At 37.7% G+C, this 20,970-nt stretch overlaps 1 protein-coding gene across 1 annotated transcript in view; it reads left to right on the forward strand.

Moving 5' to 3' along the window:
• MSH3 (mutS homolog 3) overlaps window positions 1-20,970 on the forward strand; it is a 123,369-nt gene that overhangs the window by 92,776 nt on the left and 9,623 nt on the right. The window contains exons 19-20 of the mRNA XM_075726161.1: window positions 1,687-1,801; window positions 5,143-5,300. Coding sequence (XP_075582276.1) covers window positions 1,687-1,801; window positions 5,143-5,300 — 273 coding nt within the window. The remainder of the gene's footprint in view (window positions 1-1,686; window positions 1,802-5,142; window positions 5,301-20,970) is intronic.

The following is a 20,970-nucleotide window of genomic DNA, read 5'->3' on the forward strand; positions in this document are numbered from 1 at the left end:
CTGGAATACTGTGTCCAGTTTTGGGCCCCTCAAGACAAGAAAGACATTGAGGTGCTGGAGCATGTTCAGAGAAGGGCAATGAAGCTGTTGAAGGGTCTGGAGCACAGGCCTTATGAGGAGCAGCTGAGGGAACTGGGGTTGTTTAGTGTGGAGAAGAGGAGGCTGAGGGGAGACCTTATCGCTCTCTACAACTACCTGAAAGGAGGTTGTAGGGAGGTGGGTGTTGGTCTCTTCTCCCAAGCAGATAGCGATAGGATGAGAGGAAATGGGCTCAAGCTGTGTCAGGGGAGGTTTAGGTTGGAAATTAGGAAAAATTTCTTCACGGAAAGGGTAGTCAAGCATTGGAACAGGCTGCCCAGAGAGGTGGTGGAGTCACCATCTCTGGAAGTGTTCAAAAAACGGGTAGATGTGGCACTTTGGGACATGGTGTAGTGGGCATGGTGGTGTTGGGTTGATGGTTGGACTGATGAGCTTAGAGGTCCTTTCCGATCTTAATGATTTGTAGTTTTTACTTTCATTAAAAAATAATGCAGCCACCAAGCCAGGAAACATGAAATTGCTACTCCAGCCTTAATTGGTTTAGTGGTGGACTTGGTATTGTTATGTTAATGGTTGGAGTGGATGATCTTAAAGGTCTTTTCCAACCTAAATAATTGTATCGTTCTATGATTCTGCTTTTATACAGCATTAAAGAGAATTTTGATTAGTTCTGGATTCTTGGGATCTTGTGTGAGATCAAAATCTCTTTGAAAGTAATTGCTCACCTAAGTCTCTATGCTCAGATGAGAAAACAAACTGAAATCTGATTAATTCACTGTGTGGAGTTTAAATAATGTACTGAATTTTAAGGAGTGGCTTAGAGCTTATAAACTGTCAGGAAGGAGACCTCTCAGTGAAACTTCAGCTGCAGGGAAGGTGTCAATAATTAATTTTGGAGGGCTACTGAAGGAAGGGTGGGACCTTCATATTAAGTAATTTCAGTATTTCAGAGGGATGTTGTTTTTATTAAGTCAGGTATCTTTCATCTTAGTAAGCTCTTTTGATAGACAGTTATTGTTTGATGACTCTTGTACGTGTTTGGGAGTTGCTGTCAGATTATGAGAGCTGCTAATGTTTATAGGAGAGTTACAGCTCTGTCATACTGTAATCTTTGATATGTATCATTTAATGTGTTATCAGTCATAATATACATAGTTGGAAAATCTTCTTTACTCCCCATGCTCCAGTTAGGACTTAATGCAGTAACAGACCTGACCAGTTAATCAGCAAGATCATTCTGAGAATATGAAGTGTATCTGAAAAAGGTGGCACTTAGCAGAAGTTGGTGCAGTGGTGGGAAGAAAGCAGACTGTCCTCCAGTTTGGGGGTTTTGCTATTGCTTGTTCATTTTGTAGTTCTTAATAGTTCTTCAGAATACACATACACAACTGAAAACATTCCCTAGGGAATTAAAAAATGAAGAATATAGTCTCAAATTTCTTTATCCAATCTGCTAATATTTTTTTATAACTGAATGAAACCAAGGAATTCTTTAGAAATATTTCATAGCAATAATTAATTTTTGTCTTTTGTATTTTTTTCACAAAAATCTGCATCATAGATGACCCTCCTGCAGACTTTAGTTATGGTAGTTCTAAATAATCAGTTACAATAAACACTGAAATTAATGTCTCTTCCTTTTTGCAGACCAACTGTGCAAGATAATCGACAAGAAATAATTATAAAAAATGGGAGACACCCCGTGATTGATGTACTACTGGGAGAACAGGATCAGTATGTTCCAAATACCACTAACCTTTCAGTAAGTACTGAGATACTGTTGGAGCTTCCACATTGTTCAAGGGAAGGAATCCGGGCTATGCTTCTTGGCCAGGAAGTTAAAATAAATAATTTAATCATACAACTGTCTCCTTGGTTGCATTTCAGAGAGATATTGCTAGACATGATCACATCTGTGTTGTCCTTTTTCTGATATCTTGCAGGCAGATGCTCTCTTTACAACCTTGTTCAGTCTTCATGGTATAAAGAAAGCTGATCTCAAAATTAGGAAAATGAAAGTTTTAAATGGTTATTTTTTAAAAACAAATTAATAGTTACAGGTTGTTTAACAGTGTCATCAAAAGGAAGTCTGCATTTTGTCGTAACTTTATCTCAAACTTGTGGAGTTTTTAATATACAAAATGGCAACAACTTCAGTTTCTGTGTAATGTGTTACAGGCCCAGTCTTCCAAATTAATTCTAAGATAGCTCAGATATATTTTAGATATTTCTCTGCTATGTGTTTTCCTTTCTTTCTGAAAGTGTTAATTTCATACAGCCTTTCTTAATCTGACAATGCAGAGTTGGAGCTCTGACTCTTCATTACGTAGTATCAAGTACCTGCTCTACAGACTGCACATTAGTTGTAAGAAGCCTTTCGTATTAGCATATAGTAAAGATCCCCCATGTGTAGCTTGCAGGCTGTATGTTACCCGTAAATCCTCCCTCTGGCTGTTGTTTTCTGCAATAGAGAATGATATTGAGAAGTAGTAAGCCTGTTGCTTGTTATTGTTGTCAAGAGGTCACAGGGGACGGGGGGGGCGCTGCTTCTTAACATTTTCTATGCAATGTTACCTAAATTGTATGACCTAAATTACCTAAAATTGCTCTAAATATGCAATTACCATAGTTAGGAAACATTGCCATATTTTATTTCACATATCTGTTTCTGATAAGCATATTTTAGTTTGTTTCCTCCTTCTTTTTTTCCTGAAAAACTGTAATCTGTCTTTTATATTACATGTCCTTTTGACATTTTTTTGTTAAATATTTACCTGTCTCTATCTTTTTTGAAAGACTATATTTCTGTTCGTAATGAATATATAAAATGTGCTTGCAACTTAACTCGGAATACGTAACTGCCTTTTCATACAGTAAATGTAGAAAAGGTATGAAACATGTCACTGTGGAGCATTGCTGTGGTAAACACCATTCAAATTTGTATGTGTTTCTCTGGAAATATTTTTAAATGCTGTTCTATACTGAAGAATGATACAGATATTGTTCGGTACTTCAGGAAATGTTTTCAAAATTATTTGTCAACTCCGAACAAGCGACAGATGGCATTTACAAAAAATTCAGTATTTCATTCAGTAATCATCATGCACTTTCCCCTGTTAGTCCTATTCTTATGTTGGCTTTCTAAATAGTGAATATTACAAAATCAAGTGATCATGGTAGAATCACTTTTGCCTCTACTGTTGGTTTGAGTTCTGTTTTTTGAGAGAGGTGGATGGGAACCCAGTTTATTAAAATGCTCTAGTTTTAAACTGATGTGGTTGAATTAGCAGGAAATGCATCTCCTGTCATGTTTTTAGCGGAAATATTGTCAAATACCAAACCGTAGGAAGAGCTCTTGTAGTGCCCTGAAATAAACATCTTATTCTTCCGTTCCCGCTCTCTTTTCCAAATATTCATGTATTCTTTCTGTGCTTTTAACGTCAGCCATAAATTCAAATAAGATGTTAGCTTATGGTTGTGTGCAATCGTAAGGGCAAATGGGTTCTCTGATCTGATGTTACAGCATATGTTCTTTCTGAAAGCTGGCTTTGCAAACCAGCCACCCATCTCACAACATGGTTGGAAGGACGCTGGAGGGATACCAAACACATGCAAGAAATTTGTGGATTTAAACAGATTAACTCATTCTGGTTTTAAGTATCTATAAATTCTGTTGTGTTGAGCCAAATGGTGGCCCTGACGAAGTTTTAGTAGCAGTATTGAAACAATACCTTCGAGACTAGAATGTTATGAATTTTGTTCCCATATAGTCATATGCATTATATTACATCCATCCTTTATTCCTGATAATGGCATTTTCTGGGGTTTGACTTTATAGCGACTTCCTTATGGATAGGGTTTTCTTAGCAAAAGCTAAACAGCTTTTTACATATAATAAATACTGATAGCATGTATCTTCTGCATGATCTGGATTATGATCTAAAAGTGACAGTCATAGGAATTTTATTTGCCTCCCTACTAACAGAATGAAAGCCCAATTGAAAAATGAATCTGTAAAGATTGTGAGGTTTATTCTGTTGAGATTCCTCCCCCACCCCTTGTCACAGTGCCTGGTCAGTGCCAGGTTTCCTAAGTAGTGTGGCTAATGTTCATTATGCACAGCTTGTCCTTTCTAGCATGCCCCTCCCATGGGGCAATGGAATATGATGGCTTTTAGTTAGTTCATCAGTTACTTGAATTCATTGTATGTACCCAGTAGAATGGAAAAGTTTAGTTGTCTAAAGTCCTTGCATTAACTTAATTTCCTAGTCTTGATTCAGGCTATGAGAAAGCTTTCTAGATTCATTGGTGAGTTTTAATTTTGTATTAGCAGTTGTCTTGCACCAGAGGAAGACAGTTTTATTCTGGAGCCACGGACATGCAGCAGTACTATAGGGAGTCTTACAGCTGGGACAAGCTCTTGCATCTGATTTCATTTTCCATAGGACTTCAGTGGTTAGATACACTGATCAGTCAGAGATTGGATACAGTCTGTTCACAATATCTGTGTTGCAGTCAAGTATTGCCAAACTTGGCAATGTCTTGATTTCTTTTTGTAGCCAGTCTGTTTGAATGTTTGTATGTTGTACCATGGCAAGCAATTATGAATGGGTGTAAAATCTAGGTCAGGTCTTTGTCCGCCAGGTCTTCTCCCCATTTAGCAATGAGAACTCATAACTGGAGAGGAATCTGGATCACAACCAAATTAGGACAGCACCGGCTGTGCTGAAAGCTGATGAGTTTCTCCCTTTCTCCAAAGAAAATTGCACAGAAAATTCTTGGAGTGCTTTCTTGGCTTCTTGGTGGAGAAAGGGAAGGTTCCTCCTCACTCTGTCCATTTTGCTTAAGAATAATGAAAGTTGATTGCGATGCTTCTCTTTCACTAGCCTGGAGAGGTCTTAAGAAAATTTATCCGAAACTTCATAATATCTTGAAAACTGAATGCGATGAATTCTAACAATGAAGGAAGCTGTTCGCCTAGAAACAGAATGTTTGATCCTGAGGACTTGTTCTTTATCCCTCTAAGCACATACACACACCAGACTTCCTTATAAAAGCGCCACGTGCAGGACAATACATTTGACTGCTGTTTTGTATTTCCAGGGAGATGGTGAAAGGGTCATGATAATAACTGGACCCAACATGGGAGGAAAGAGCTCCTATATAAAGCAAGTTGCATTGATCACAGTCATGGCACAGATTGGTTCTTACGTTCCCGCGAAGGAGGCTACAATTGGTGTTGTGGATGGTATTTTTACCAGGTAATCTTTCAAAATTTTCTGTATGTTTATGAAAATGTTATTGTGGCAGGGTGTGTGTATATCAAAATAAAATTTCATTCTTAATTTAGAACTTTAGAATTTATACTTGAAGTTTCCTTTTTCATTTTAAATATATGCATTGGTTATTAGGTCTTGATTCGGATTTTCTGGTAAGCTATAACACTTGTTTTGGAATCTCTGAATCTTTAAAGGAGAAAAGAATGTTAATATGTCTGTCTTGATTAAGATCCAGATATCTAATTTGATGTGCCTGAATGGACATCTCAGCCAAATTTATTCTGCTGGCTGATAGCCAAATGATGTTTCCCCTAAAATGAATACTGTCACCTCTAAAAATCATGTCACAGTTTCTGCTGTGCAGCACAGTTGTACATACAGTATTTGAGACTGAGAATGTGGGGCTGTGTATATTCTATGCTTACTATCCTTCCTGTACTATCAGTCTTGAACACACTTTACTTGATGTCTTTTAAAGAATGAATAATGGCAGTTCATTTCACTTAGTCTCATTTTTGAGATAGTGCTGAGTAATTTTTAAAGATTATCCTTACAGTCAAAATTTTTGTGGTTTTTAATCTAATATTACCAAGGATTATCCAGCTGTTTTTTTCCCTTTCTCTTTAATCTATTTTTTAATCAGCAAAAGTTCTGTGTTACTGATGGTATTTGAAATGGATAATTATTTATGGTTCAAAGTTTCACAACAATCATGTATCTGTGGTAGTATTATCTTTTCCTGAAATTCTAGTTCTGTGATAGCAGTGTGCATTTCAGAGTTAACTTTTAACAGAGAATCTGAAATACTACTCAGCTGGGATTGATTCATCATATAAAGATGTTGTGTTCTTATGCCTCACTGTGTCATGACAAAAATGAATGAAATCATGCTTTGATGCACTTCAGTGCTAAGCAGTTGAACAAATTAGAAAACAATTTGTATTATCCTTCCAAAATTAATTCGAGCTGAAAATTCAAAATGGTTAACTTTTTTCCCTACCCTGTGTTGAAAGTAATTGACTGGTTGATTGGATGAGCATTTCTCCCTGCCCGTGGCGGGGCGGTTGGACTAGATGATCTTCAAGGTCCCTTCCAACTCAAACCATTCTGTGATTCTATGATTCTTGAGGGGACATGGAGGTACATAAGATCTGATTTACTTTACAGAAAAAACATTACAACGTTACTAACAATTTGAAGATTATTTTTGTCTTCCTCTGCGTTTTGTAGGTGAACTTAAGAGTACTTGTGTTCACACTGACGTAATTTCTAACCATACATGCGTAAGTCTGTTACTCCTAAGCTTAGTATCCCCTTTCCTCTACTTCTATTTGACTGTCATTGCAACAGGATTATTTCTGCAGAAAAATTAAGAAATGTGACACCATCACTGGGAGTGCCATTTTGTTTTATGCCCGATAGAAAGTGAATAAATTGGGTTTTATGAAAACTTGGAATATATCTGAGTTCCACCTGTTCCCCAGTGTATTTCTCTGATTCCACTTAGCTTTTCTCTATAGGTATTTTTCACATCTGTTCTGATAAGGTAGTGTGGTTGAAGGTAAGACTTACGCTTTTAGATTTCAAGCCAAGCAGACCTAGAGTGTGTTAATTACTGTCTGTGAGGTTTCAGAGCATGTAATTTGGAGCCCAGTCAGATTCTAACACAGGGGATTGATTCTGCACACCCCTCCACCCCTACCTCCCACCCCCTGGTCTAAATTACCTTTGGAAGCTCAGCTGGATGTGACATACTTCATTTAATGTGAAATATGTCAAACACCAGATGAATATAATTAATTCTTGAAATTACTTAAGTTCTTGTCATTGCACTGGCAATTAAGAGTAAACTAACTGGCTCCAATATTAATCAAGAAGAAATTGAAAATACATTATTAAGATAGAAATAGTCATGCATGAGTTAAAAGGTTAACAGCAAGCAAAAAAGCTGAGTTTGTATGTGTTGCATTCCTTCAGAAATCCAGGATGATCACTTCAGTTTGTAAAAGATTATCAGTGGAACTGCTTGTCTGTGCATGTTTAAACTTCTGTCTTCTGTATAGTGTAATTTGAGGGAATCAATTGTACTGTTGGGACAGGCATTAGCCATTTGTGATGTACAGAATATTAGATCTTGACCCAGGTGTAGCTTTCCTTCCAGTACAAAAGTTCAGGAGAATACTTGCATCATGGTTTTACTTCAGCCTGTCGAGCATGCGGGCTTTCCTTGCTCTACATACCCAAGTAATGACATCTGTGTTCCCCAAGTAGGTGAGTTGTCAGTGCTCTTTCCTGTCCCACTGTATTTGATTGTCAGTAGCCACAGAGTGGTCTTTAGTACCCAGTCTGGTCTTTGCCTAACTCCTGCTTCATTTTCACCTTCTCTAAATCATGATGTTCACCTTCTGCAACAATAAAACAAGTAGCTTACCAGATTCTGCAGGTCAGAGGCTCAAGGTGTACAGAGACTGTCCAAGAAGTAGGCACCTCTGTTTTGGTTTGGGTTTTTTGGGTTGGTTCCACCCCTCCTCTCGCCCCCGCCCCAGGTTCTGGGAAAGGTCTGTAAGCATGTAAGTCTGTCAGGGCAGGTTAATGTGGTGTTATATTCCAGGTATTTCTTAGCCCTTGGAAGTTATCCTTGTAATAGTTTTTAATGCCTCGTTGGAGGAGAGAAACAATAAATTCAGCTGCCACATGATATGTCCTACATTGTTTCTTTAATGCTCTGTCTGGCTGAATATACGTTTCTAAAGCCTCAGCTTTTGCCAAGGTGTCTCCTCTGGTAGGGAATGAGCTTGAAGAGATCAGAGATTTTCTCTTAACTCTCCCCCAATTTTGCTTTTTTATTTTGTTTTCTTCTGTGTTTTTGTTCTGGGGGTTGGTTTTGTTCATGTTTTTTTTAATAGAATACAGCTATGCAGACCTCCTTTCTGCAGTGCCACCCTAGGCCACAAGTGTCTTGCTGGAAAATGGGATTTTTTTGGTGATAGCTTTGGTATATTTTTAATCTTTTAAAAATGTTGCATGGGAAGATGTCAGTTTCCAAGTTATTTTCATCACTGCCATGATGTGTTGTTTTCTAGATGCTGCTGTTAGCATAGCACCCCTGCTGTGAGAGATGCTTTACAGGCTGACCCTACAAGGAGTTCTGTGCATCAGGAGCACCAACAGTTCTGCTGCTTGCTAAATTTTTTGCAATATTGTTGCTTTTTTGTTGTGCAGTCACTTTTTTGTTCGTAGACTGCATCTTCAAAGTGTGAATTTATATAGATTTAAGAGATTAACATTTGTCTACAATTTGTATCTTGTGTTCTAAGTAGGGTTTCCATGGAAATTCAAAGATTGCTACTATGGTTATTCCTTTGGATATATTTAGTATTTATGTATTATAGCTTCTCTAAATTGACTTTAAATATTGCATTATATTAAACATTTTTAAAGGTGCAAAAGGAATTGTCTTGCTTACAGGTACAGTGAAAATAGGAACGATTCATCATTACTGGGTGTATAGACACAATACAGTGCTAAGACTAGTCCAAACATTTCAGAGTAGTGTTGATAATTTCATCCTAGCAAGGGGGAAAGGGAGAGAATCTTCCACTGCGTAATGTCCTTAAGCCTAGATGACATGCTGTTACAAGTCTGTAAATTGAAAAATTTGAAGGGGGGCGAGGGGGAAGAGTCATTTCCTACAGTACTCTGCTTTTGTCGTTCACTTCTTAAGAAGTCTCTGAGTGCTCCTATGGACTCTCCCAAATCTCACCTTTTCTTATGTGTAAAAACAACCTTACTATTTCCATTGCTATGCTTTGTTCCTAATCCTGGGAAGGGGGTGCTAGGGGTTGTGAAAAAAGTTTGCTTTATTGTTAGGTGGCTCCAACTTCATAACATCAGACTAAAAAGACACTAAATAATTCTCCATATTTCTGTATTTTTGTTTAAAGCTATTTTTACAATAGATTTCTATATTGTACTATTAAAGTGTTTGTATAAATTTCTCACTTGAAATTCCATACTTCGACTTTTTTCATGAGTCGATGTATGTGTAAACCATTTTTGTACAAAAAAGTTACTAAATTTCAGACCGTATGGTACGCCCGTTAGTTAAGGGATAGCTATGCAATATGGAGGGAGTGCACAATATTTTTAGGATGTTTTGCTGGTTGATACTTTCTTCTCCCCCCCCCGCCGCTCCTTTCTCCAATAAGGGATAATGTTTTCATACAACCTTTGCTGAAATAATTTAACTTAATCAGTGCCATTATAGTTAAGAACTTTAGAAAGGTTTTGGAAAGGTCAGTGCCCAATCTATATTGACTTTTAATGGGATTTGGGTATTTAATTCTCCGATGTTTGAAAATTCCCACCCAAGTTTTCCTTGCAGTAAATGGGTTCAATCCTTGCTTGAAATTAACCTTCAGTTTGTGTTAGTTATTCTAATACAGTTATTCAGGCATTTAAATTAATATAATGTTTCTCTGTGTGTTTGTGTAGAAAGATAAAGCAAGTGTGGAGGAACTAATGAAAGAAATTTTGTTGACCTAATCGTGCATTCAGAAGAGATGACGTTTAGCTGCTGAAGAAAGCTGGCCTTTAAAGAGGTCCCACTTACAATCAATTATTGATATAATTTCTTACAGCTAGAGAACTGCAGCCTACTTTGTGTAGGTCACCAGTAGCTCTTCATGAGGGTCAATTTTCAAAATAGAGGGAGAATATTACAACAATTTGAAGGTAAAATATGTTCAAATAGACAAGCTAATTAATAGTTCAAATTACCAAATGCCTTGTATTCAAGATTTTAAGAATCAATTTATTGAAATCACAATCTACCATTAGAAAGAATACTGTAAAGGAGACCAGCTCCTACCAGCTCTAGGTGATGTTAAAGGAACAAAGAAGAATTTCCATCCTAGAGCACTTACATGCCTGGCTTTTGCTTCTTTTTTTTGAAATAAAAGCTATTTCACTTATTTCAGTGATCAGACGTAAGAATGCACAGTCACACTATGGTGATGTACATCGTCCAGTGAGGTTTTATACCATCAGCCAAACTGGGCATACTATTAAAGGTGCAGCTTCAGTTGTCTGAACTAATACCTTGCACTGTACTTCAATTGCACTTGAAAGCTCCCTCTTGCAGGTTATATGCCACATGCTTAAAAGGAATAAACAGAAGCATCGGTAAGATGCATGTAGATTATCCTCTCACGCACTTTGTCTCTCTCAAAAGAGTTTTCTTGCTGTTTACTGATTCTCAGCATGTCTTTAATCCTCATGATGGCAAAGAAACAGAGTTTGTCTAAGAAAGTATATTAAGAAAACAGGGGTGGAGGAGGTTGGCAATACAGGTTAACAGGTAGTAGTGGTAGGTTGCCTAGGTAAGCAGCAGTTTAATTCTTTCACTTTATGTAGGACATGCAGTTAACAGCACTTCAAGGCAATTGTCTTGGTATAGGCTCTGCATATCACATGATCTGTATTTAGGTGTACAGAACTTTGTCCTACATGTTATCCTTGTAACAGATGATTTAAATGTATTTTTAACGTGGAGGGCACTCCTCATTGCTAAGTCTATAGTTGGGAGATAGTCAGTTCAAATTCCACTGTATATCTGAAAATGTTGTGAAAACAGATGGTGGTTGCTCACCTCGGCTAGGGAGGGATGGTTTTTTTCTTTTAGCTTGTGTTAACATGTCTATATAAAGGGTCTTTCAGATAGACGTGGCCACAAGTGGAATTCTGAATCTGTCTATTCTAGGGTTTGAGTTACATAGCTGTTTTGGTATTTTCTTGTATGTCTGTCTTCCTTGAACATGTGTAATAGTTGCTCATTCAACTAAAACTAGAGTGCAGAAATCTTCAGGCAGCTGATCCTTACATTGTCTGTTTGGCATGACAAAGTTGCAGAGCAGTATAATTAGGCCCTCTGACTTTAAGCTGTTGCCATCATATGGTGACCTGATGCTTCTGATTCAGCAGAAGCTGTGTCCTGCTGAGGTACATGCATGTGTCCCTGGCTTGCATGTGGTCAACTTTGTTCCCAGATGTGGAAACCAAGAGAGAGAGCATCAGGTTCAGGCTGTGCTTCTTGGAGGTATTTTTGAAGGCAGTCTTCAGATCCTAGTGCAGAGACCTACCTTGTTGCCCTTCATACACAGGAAGCTGCTCTCAGCTTTTGTGATCTTTGGGTCTATAAGGAGAGGGAGGTGGCAGAGGAAAGGAAAGGATGTTTTCTATATTGGTCGAGAACTGCCAGCCTTATCCTCACTGAAATAATGAGGGAGTTTAATTTCCCTCGCCACTGGACTCAGTTGAGTCATTTTATTTCAAGCCCAGCAGGAACCAGTTCCAGCCACGTACCTTCCCAACGAAGGGAGATTCTGGGTGGATCAATGGGTTCAGTAGAGGGAAGGAATTTTGGTCACTGCAAGGGACAACAGTGCTACTGAGAGACTTGCCAACTGAGGATCATCACCTGCTATTGAAAATTGCATTTCAGGACCTACCTGTGAGAGCATCAGCTATGTCCTCACAGCTGTTGCACGTGGTGACACAGTTCAGGGGACTCTACTCATGCCCTCACTTGCTTGATCTTTCTAGAGTCTAGCAAAGCATCTCTGAGCAGGCTGTATCTACCCTTGAAAAGACATTCCAGCTGCATGCATTACTCAGTTTGCCATAGGAGTGTCAGTGAGCAAGGTACTGCCAATCAGTCCCACATCAGCACATTACTGCAGCCTGTCTTTTTTTATCCCAGTTGAGACTGCTTTCTTGTGACAGAGTGGCACTCTGTCTTAGAGGCATCCTAGTAGTGCCCACCAGATAATCCTTCTTTATCTTCTAAGAAACAGAATAGGTGCAAGGAAAGCAAGCTCATTTCTGTCTTCTCAGTTCTTTGGACAAAGTGACCATGTGTGTTTTCAACCCTTTGCACAAGTCAGCCAGTGAACTTATATTAGGCATTCCAGTTTAAAGAAGAAATGGCATTATTTATACATATGCTTGGCTTAACTTGGTGACACTGATGAGATTAAGTCTCTTTTTGTCAGTAGGAAGCCTCTTTAAAGGCCAAGACATTTCAGCCCGGAGTTCCTCTAAGTGGGTAACTCAATGTGTCATGCTGTTCTGCCAGCTGGTGGCTGTACTTCCCTTGCTGCCTGTGAACTTGCTCTGCTACTGCTCAGATAGTGTCTTCAACTGATCCTGAAATCTGTAAAGCTGAGATGTGGGCCATTCCACTTAAATTTGTAAGCATTGCATGCTGGCATGGGTGAGAGCTTGATGTTAGATATAAAAAAGCAGTGTTTGAATGCCTGCTTGACTGATATGACTGGCATTCCTCATTTCCATCATCCTGTGAGCAGAAAGATCCAACATGGAACTGGGTCCACAGAGATGGAAAAGGAAAGAGCATTTACAGATCTCCCAAAGTGACACTTCTCATAAGGTACTACAACCATCATGGATCCTTTCACCCATATTATTTCTCAGCCTTGGTAGTTGGCACCTAAAAGAGAATTTACTGGGCAGAAAATAAGGGAAAGTTTGTGGCTGTACCTCTGTGGGCTCATGCAAGAATGCAGAATGCCTGGAGCCCTTGGCTTGTTGACATAACCCCTGCAAGGACTGCAGGTATCTCTGCTTCTGCAGGCTGTGTGCGAGAGGTTTTTTCCCATTGATGTACACTGCTTTTTTTTTTGGTTTTTTGTTTTCCTTGTGCCAGAAAGATCTCATGTATTGTCAATGGCATGATCATCAGCTGAAGAGCACAAACATCAGATGCAGAGGACTCTGGAGAGTGGAGTAATATGTTATTTCTGTCAGGTCCTCTTAGTGTGCACAGCAGAGCGTGGCTATTCCTCTGCCAAGGTGAAAAAACAAAGTGGGGTCAGCTTCTGACTGGCATATTGCTCTCCCATGTAGGAGAAATACAAGTTTATTCCACCTACAGGTGTATAGTACAGAGGCAGAACTGTGACTAGGTGTAGCAAATTCTTACATTTCATACAAGGGACATTTAGGAACAACTGAAGTTTTAAGGTGCCTAATGCTTACCTTGTTTTGGCATGGTCTAGAGATGATAATCTGGAAAGAAATGCTCTTAAAGCTTAGAGGACGATGTAGGGATGAAGGATTTCTTCAAAGTAAACTAAAAACCATGAGAAAACTCAGCCCTTATTAATCCATGTTTATTTAAAGGCTGTGCGTCAAACATGCCATAATGCTTTCTTCTGTATGTTTTATTCAAAATGTCTGTTTGCTCTCTAAATGGTGGAGCTGACTTTCAAAAAGGTTGGGTCTTACAATAGAAGTATTTGGGATGCTACCTCCCTAAATACTTTAACAGCTATTGAAATGTGACAGCTTGACAAACTCATATTATTGTTTTGTCAAGAGTGTGTGGAGCTGAAAGAAACTAGTAGACAAACCTCACTCTATTTTCTCTCTTGACAAACTTTTTTTTTTTTTAAACTGGATAAAATGTACATATTTATGGCATCGTTACAAATTTTAGTACAATTAAAAATCATGAGGGAAAGCAAATACTGTGTTAACACCTGCAAACATTTGGGCAATCAGTTCTGAATGTTTGTATTTATTTTTTCTTTGCTTCATTGGAATGTCACCATGATAAAAAATTGAAAGATATTTAAAATGGCATGATTTACTTTAATAGATTTAAATGTTCCAAGGCTTGTTAAGAGTACATTTTATAAGAAATCTTGAGAAAGTCAGAAAGCACAGGATGGAGTGGTGTGTGAAACAGGAAAAAGAGAATGTTTCTGTCGGAATGGAAGTTGAATGGAAGATGTTTTCCAGGTGCTTTTCACAATAAATTGAAATCTGAGGTAAATCACTTAAGAAGAAAAACAAAATAGTGCTCATAAATATTAATGGAAATGAATGTTCCATTGATCTAACTGCTGGTGGCAAAAAACATCCCAGTTTTTTGTAACTAGGCAAATTATGTTGCCTTAATTTCATTCCAGTTTTACAAGTTCATCAGTAGAAGGGACACAGGAGCAGGACAGAGAGGGAAAATTTTTGTATTTAAAATAATAAATAAATAATGAGCTCCATTATTTCAGAGCTTCACTGCAGAAATGGTGCTATGTGCCCAGCAATAGGCAAACTAAGGTTGAAAAAGAGAGCAGTTTATGACTAGAATGCAGTTTTTTATATTCTGTGCTGCTTACGCATTGCCTGGTTCACAGATGATCTGTCTTTGCAAAGAGACTGCCCGGGAACTCGCTTGAAAATGGTTTAGAAGCGTTCTTCATTAGATGTCTCTTCCTACATGGTGACTTCATTAAACACAATAAAGAAATGGACATCCTCCATCCACAGCTACTGTGGGTACTTAACCTTGATTGCTGAGGGGGCAGTGTGCTGATGACACTTTGAAATGGTTACTAGTGTGCAGGAAAGACTTGGGGAGCTTTTATGTCTTAAATGGGCCTGTCTCATCTTATTGTTAGTCCTTTATTCTGTAAGTGGAGTGTAATGGTACTGCTTTTCACCCCTAGAGGGGGTCTGCGTTAATTTTGTTTTGTAATAAATCTTAAACAAAATATGCTATACTTGGAATTATACATGAGAGATTACATAATCATGACTTTTTTTTTTTCTTTTTTTTTTCTTTTTTTTAAATCTACTGAAAAATCTTTCCCTGAAGTTACTGTATCATTACCATTTCAGGGTTTCTGTGTCTTTTTTGGAATTCTTGTGCTGGCCACAACCTCCAAAATTAGTCAGATCATTGGGCTGGACTGGTATAGGTTTTGTGTGTTCACATACTTAGCAGTAATAAGTTGTTGTCCTTTATGACAAACTCTTCAATATTTTGCCAGAATAGCATATAGCCTCTCATTTTTGTATCACATGCAAACTTTGTTGTTCTTAACTCAAAAGTCCAGTTACCAAACTAAAAAATTCCTTGCTTCCATTTATTGCTTTATTAAGCTTTATTGATTTCTTTGATGCTTACAGGGTACGATCATGAAGATTAGTCTTCCTGTCTGTCCTAGAAATATCAGTTAAATCACAAAACCTGGCATGAAGATTCAGCTAGTCAGCTTCTTCATACCTTTACCATAAAAATCTAGGCTACGAAATTGTAGTCTTGAGGTGACAGCAGTGTTTGGCAGGGCAGTCTGCAGGCATCCTATGTAATATAGAAATCACCAGGACAACGAGTGCTGAATAGAAACTGTGGAGGAGTTTATCTCAGCAGACCAACTTGTCTGTATGTTACCTGGTTATGGCCAAAACTTTGGTTGATGCCTTGTTAAAAAAAAAAAGGAACCGTTCAGACAAAGCAATCCCAAATGACTGGCAAGTCAAGACAATTTTATATACTGAGAATGCTAAACAAGTATTGTTTGTATTGCTCTGGAAAGCAACAATGATAGTCAGACAAACAGAACTTGTTAGTTGTCAAGAACCCAAAAGTAATTTTCAGAAATGTTACTTCTTTATGGCAGGCTAATTTATTTTGATTTGTTCTTGCTTAATTGTATTTCTGTTTATTGCCAGAATAACAAAAATTATGTAAGCCTTTCATTTATGCTTACAGTGATATAATTACGCCTCTGGGGTAAATTATTCCCAGCTTTCAGGAGAAAAAAAAGGGTGCAAATTCATTGCACCTATTTTCTATGACGCGGAGATGTTCTTTTTGAAAAAGAATAAGTAAAAGTTATTGTTAGTGTTGTTAAATTGAAAATTATTTTGTTCTCTTTTCTAGAAAAGTTCTGTCTTGGACATATCACAGTACATTTGAACTGTAACTATTTCTCACTGTTCTGTAGCTCTCTAGAAATAAATTAAGCTGTCCTGTGCATATATTTGTAGCTAATTTAGCTTCATGTCTGTTCATTTCATAGTAACATGCATCTGCAGTGTTAGATTTAGATCTCGTATACATGTAATAATATTTAACAAAACAGTCTTTGGTTTACATACATGGCATTTGATAAAATCTGTAAATACAAACTGCTTTGCAGAGGTTTAAATTGGGCTTGAAAATTCATTTAAGTCAATAAAAGACAGTTAGTTATATATACAGTGAGATTTATAAAACAATTTTGGCTGCATATTGCCGTATTCCTGAAAGGGATTGAAAGGCTTTCCCCATAATGGGGTAGGGGGGAAGAAAGAAAATTTGCTTGTGAGGCTGACCAACTCTTTTACAGTAAAGTTGAAACTCTTACATTGAATGGTGTTATTTACCTTTCTAAAACTCTTCTATGCTATGATTTAACCTAGTCACAATTTGAATTGGATTTTCTGTAGCATCCACAGGTTTAAAGGGGAAAAATTCACTTGCGCTGAATGCTTCAGCTATTGTCCCTAGTCTGTTGCTATAGTTCCTGCTGTTTAATCCCCCCTTGGCCTCAATCCTTCAGCTGCATATGCACATTAACTTAATTACCTTGAGTTCCCTCACTGGAATCCAAGAGTAGTTAAGTGTAAACCTGTGCATATTTTAGGGTTGGGTTTTTCTTAGTCTTCATTTTTTCACCTTTTTCAAGCTAATACTGATGGCTTGTAAATAAACACCCTAATCTGAATGTCTACACTTATAACTTATCCTTCAGCAAAATGATTGTACTTTTAATCTGTTCTTTCTCTTGACCATCGATAGCATTCATACAGTGTGAATGGTTTTCTGCAGAGAAATCAGGGTAAAAGCATGTGTTTGGAGCTTCAGCTGCTTAATGGAGCCTTCTTCATCTAGTATTGGCCTTCTGGTATACACTGCCTGCGCTGGCAGATCTCTTGGTCAGAGGGAAAAGCTGCAATAGAAACCTCAGTTTGGTACCTCTGTACAGGAACAAATCATAGCTTTCTCACTGAGGGCAAGAAAAAGAAATGTTTAGTTCTGTGTTTGAGTAAATGTAAAAGCTGATGGATCCATGGAAAGCAACCCATTGATATATTAGGTATAAAATCCTGTGCATGTTTGAATGCAGAATTTAAGCTATTGCTGTTGTGTCCTTGTTCTGCTGCTGACACCCCACTCCTCCAAGGGCTCAGCCTTCGTGCCCTCACAGCCAGCTGCTGTAGGGTTGCAAATAACATAGGATGCAGAAAGTGGAACTTAGGCTCGAGCAAGTCCAGTTTTAAAATACAATGGAAAATTTTAGAATTAACCAGAAATCTGCTGGATTATTTTAACAGTGGGTGATGTATTTGCCCTAGCTGACAAGTATTTTTAAGGAGTTCTCATATTATCAAGGGTATCATTACTGAATTTCAGAGAAGGACTTTCTCAGGTGTTCTTCAATAGGTAATGTAACATAAACTTTTGGAAGAGCAACTGCATTTCTGTTGCTGTATAAAGCATTAGCAATGAGAGGGTATTGATAACTTCTTGTCACTCAGTGGCTGTATTGACTAGACTGGTATTTTGTCTTCTGAACTCAGTCCCACCTGGTCTGTCAGTTGAGGTGAAGCTTTTAAAATATTAAAGATTCACTGCAATCCATGGACGTTTTTCTTTCCTCTGTCTTTCAGCAAAAAAAAATCAGTGGTGTTCACATCTGGAAAGCTAATCCTGTTAGACATGTTTGTTTTAATATACTGGAGTGCTCGTGTATGCAGCGTGCCTCTGTTGGACAGGTCTATAAAGTAATGAGGATTTAAGTGATTACTTGTTCTGCCTATTTCAATCGCCTAGTGATATGGAAAGGGGGGGGGAAGGTTAAAAATACTATGAAACTGAGTACAACAGTTCTTCTAAATTGGGTAACATACCATTGGTATTTCTTCATTTGAAATTTGTAAATAAGCAGTTGTAGAAATGGTTGAGCATGTGTGCATGTTGACTGTAAACAGGTTAGTATCATGAGCATCTTCTGATTTCCTGTGGTCATCCACATAACTTGCACACATCTACTTCTCAGAAGTTGCCTATGAATTATGTAAAAATAATAACTATCCTGATAACAATGCTTTCTGTCATACTTAGGATAAGAGTTATTTTTTAAAATTCTGTAATTGCAGTTTCTGTGAATTATTTTTTTTATTGTCAGTTTTTGGGTTGAATCAGTGAGAGCTTAATGGAAATGAAGTAAATGATTTACCAGTACTCTGTGGGGGAGTGTGAAGCATTAGTTTCTTACCAGTGAACTGTTACAAATTTGCAGATGCTATCTTCTAAAGAATTACTTGCTATATTTTCATTGTATGTGGAAAGTAGCCAGAAGTTACAATATCCAAGTCAGGCTACTTTTATACTAACCACTGTGAAATTCTCATTAGCAGTTAGAGTGTTTCTAAAATATGCAGGGTTTCAAATCACTTTTGTGGGCAAGACTGAATGATTGTTCTGGTTAAAGGTGTTGGTATTCTTGGGACTGCAGTAGGAGAGGACATGCAGTAATCAGCCTGCCAATCCTTCATTTAGGAAATGTTTTCATTTTCTTGGCGGACCAATTTGCAAACTACTTTTAGTTTTTAACCTGTGAAGTCTCAATAAGTGTGGTTTGCTAGGTGCCTAATAGAAAGTCAGTAACGCAGTTCAATGGCAGAAGGATTTACCAGATGTTGAAATGACATTTCACTTTGTGTTCTTCCATTCATGTCAGATCGATATCAAGTTTTTCTGTTCTCATAAACACCATCTTCAGTTAATATTCACACTTCTGCGACGATTTGTTTTTTGCAGAGACCACATGAAACTTCAGCTGGCAAGAGTGTTTTCTGAAAAAAATAAAAGGACACAAAACAGTTGTTGTGAGATCTTTTAAAAAAATATTAACTATACAGTGTTTATTGAAAACATGTTGTGGAGAATGGTCCCATGCAAGAAAAGGGGTAAACTGCTAGGCAAGACCCAATCTAATCCTTTCTTTCTGTAAAGTAGTTATTTTAATTTAAATAACTCCTCTTCAAATACAGTGATCTTTGAAATGACATTTTTGAAGGGTTTTGTGTGAGAGGGAGTGAGTAGATTTGTAAATTTACATGAATTTATTTTATTTGTGTTTTTCTCTGTGTTCTCTTTGAATCACAGAAGGAATGTCTTTGTTGGTGTTGAGAGAGCAGTATTCTACACCTTACATTTAAGATATTCTCAGAGAAAAGAGTAATTTTCTTTTAATGTTAATTGTTCTTCATGAATAAATAACTTGACTATGAGTACATTCTGAGGTGAAGTCTGGCTTCGATTCTGATCCCTGGGAAGACAAACCATAGCTGGAAACCTGAATGCTTTTTTTTGAAAACTGCAAAGGCAGTATGTAGAGACTACACTAATTAAGTTTATTCTTCTGTAACAGGCATTAGGTTTCATTTCTCCAGTAAGTGTTTTAGATGAACTTCTAAAGTCAAGTGCATGTTTCTAAAATCAAGGTGAAAAATATTAAATTTTATTTAAGGGGGTTTTTTTTCAGCATTAAGTATTTTATAAACTAGGAATTAATAAATAGCATCAGGATGTTGACAACTGTATGAAAATAAGGCTTTAGGGAATGGTTTTGCAGTCTTGTTTTCTAGGATTTGTTCGGTGCTATTTAGTTGCTTTTTGTTACCACTGGGAGCTCTTGGGCTGCTCAGTCATTTTCACAAGCAGTGTGAGGGATTCACACTAACATAAAAGAATAATAAAACACCTGAGGTCCATACAGTGTTCTTAATTTTATAACCAAACCAACTAACAGCACGTTGGATAACTTCTTCTGAAGGGTAGTATGGAAAAAGCCTTAACTAGAAGCTTCTGGATTTCAGATTCATTTTTCTACTTGGGAAATTAATTTTTTTCACTGTCTTCTGTCATACTAGGGCAATTTCTGTTTTAACCAACATGTCGTCACTTTCACCCCTGGACTGCTAGTGTTGGGCAGCTGCAGTTCTCTGGGGGCCTCTCTGCTCTGCTCCAAAACAATGTCTTGTGTTATTCTATTGTTTTATGCCGCTGTTGGTCATCAAGTCTGCAAGTCTATCCCCTTTGCTGGAACACTGGTTTTTTGAGAGCAGTAATAATAGGATGCTGAGAGAAGGAGCTCCAAGAAGACCTCAGTGGCCTCAATTTAAATTTCCTCCTTCCATACAAATTTTTCTTGGATGGCTGTCAAAGCCCTCATATGTCTCTAGCTGATCAAAAGCTTGAAAGCACCAGACTTTGAGGTAACTTTCAGGGCCACGCAGTTTAGCAATATTAATTTTTGTCTGTTGAGAGCAAGTTTAAATGGATACTGAGTACAGAAAAATTCTTGATGTAAGGAAAAAAGTTATGCTGATTAATTTTAGTGGTTTCTGAGTGGTATCGTAGCTTGTATCATTAAAAAAATTCCCAACATTTATAGAGCCTCGTAGGATAAAATATCATAGGATAACTTCCCAGGATGATAAGCACTGGCATTGGAGTAGGTCAGTACTGTGTGCATGTATTGACTCAGGAGAGCAGGTTAAAAAACCAGCCATTTGAATGATGCTGCTGCGGAATAAGGAGATCTGTATCTTTTTCTCTGAGGGGTCACGTACAGGTTAAGCATGTAGTGCTAGCTGGTTTACATAAAGCTAGCTACTGCTGCATATCGTCTAACTTACCTTCCAAAAACTAATTTATGAAAACATTGCCTCCCTGTTGTTTTTTCTGAGGTTACAGACAGGAGTCTTTCCCACTTGAAATCTAGCACTGAAA

This window comes from Pelecanus crispus, chromosome Z (genome assembly GCF_030463565.1).
Source record: "Pelecanus crispus isolate bPelCri1 chromosome Z, bPelCri1.pri, whole genome shotgun sequence".
Taxonomy (NCBI): Eukaryota; Metazoa; Chordata; class Aves; order Pelecaniformes; family Pelecanidae; genus Pelecanus; species Pelecanus crispus.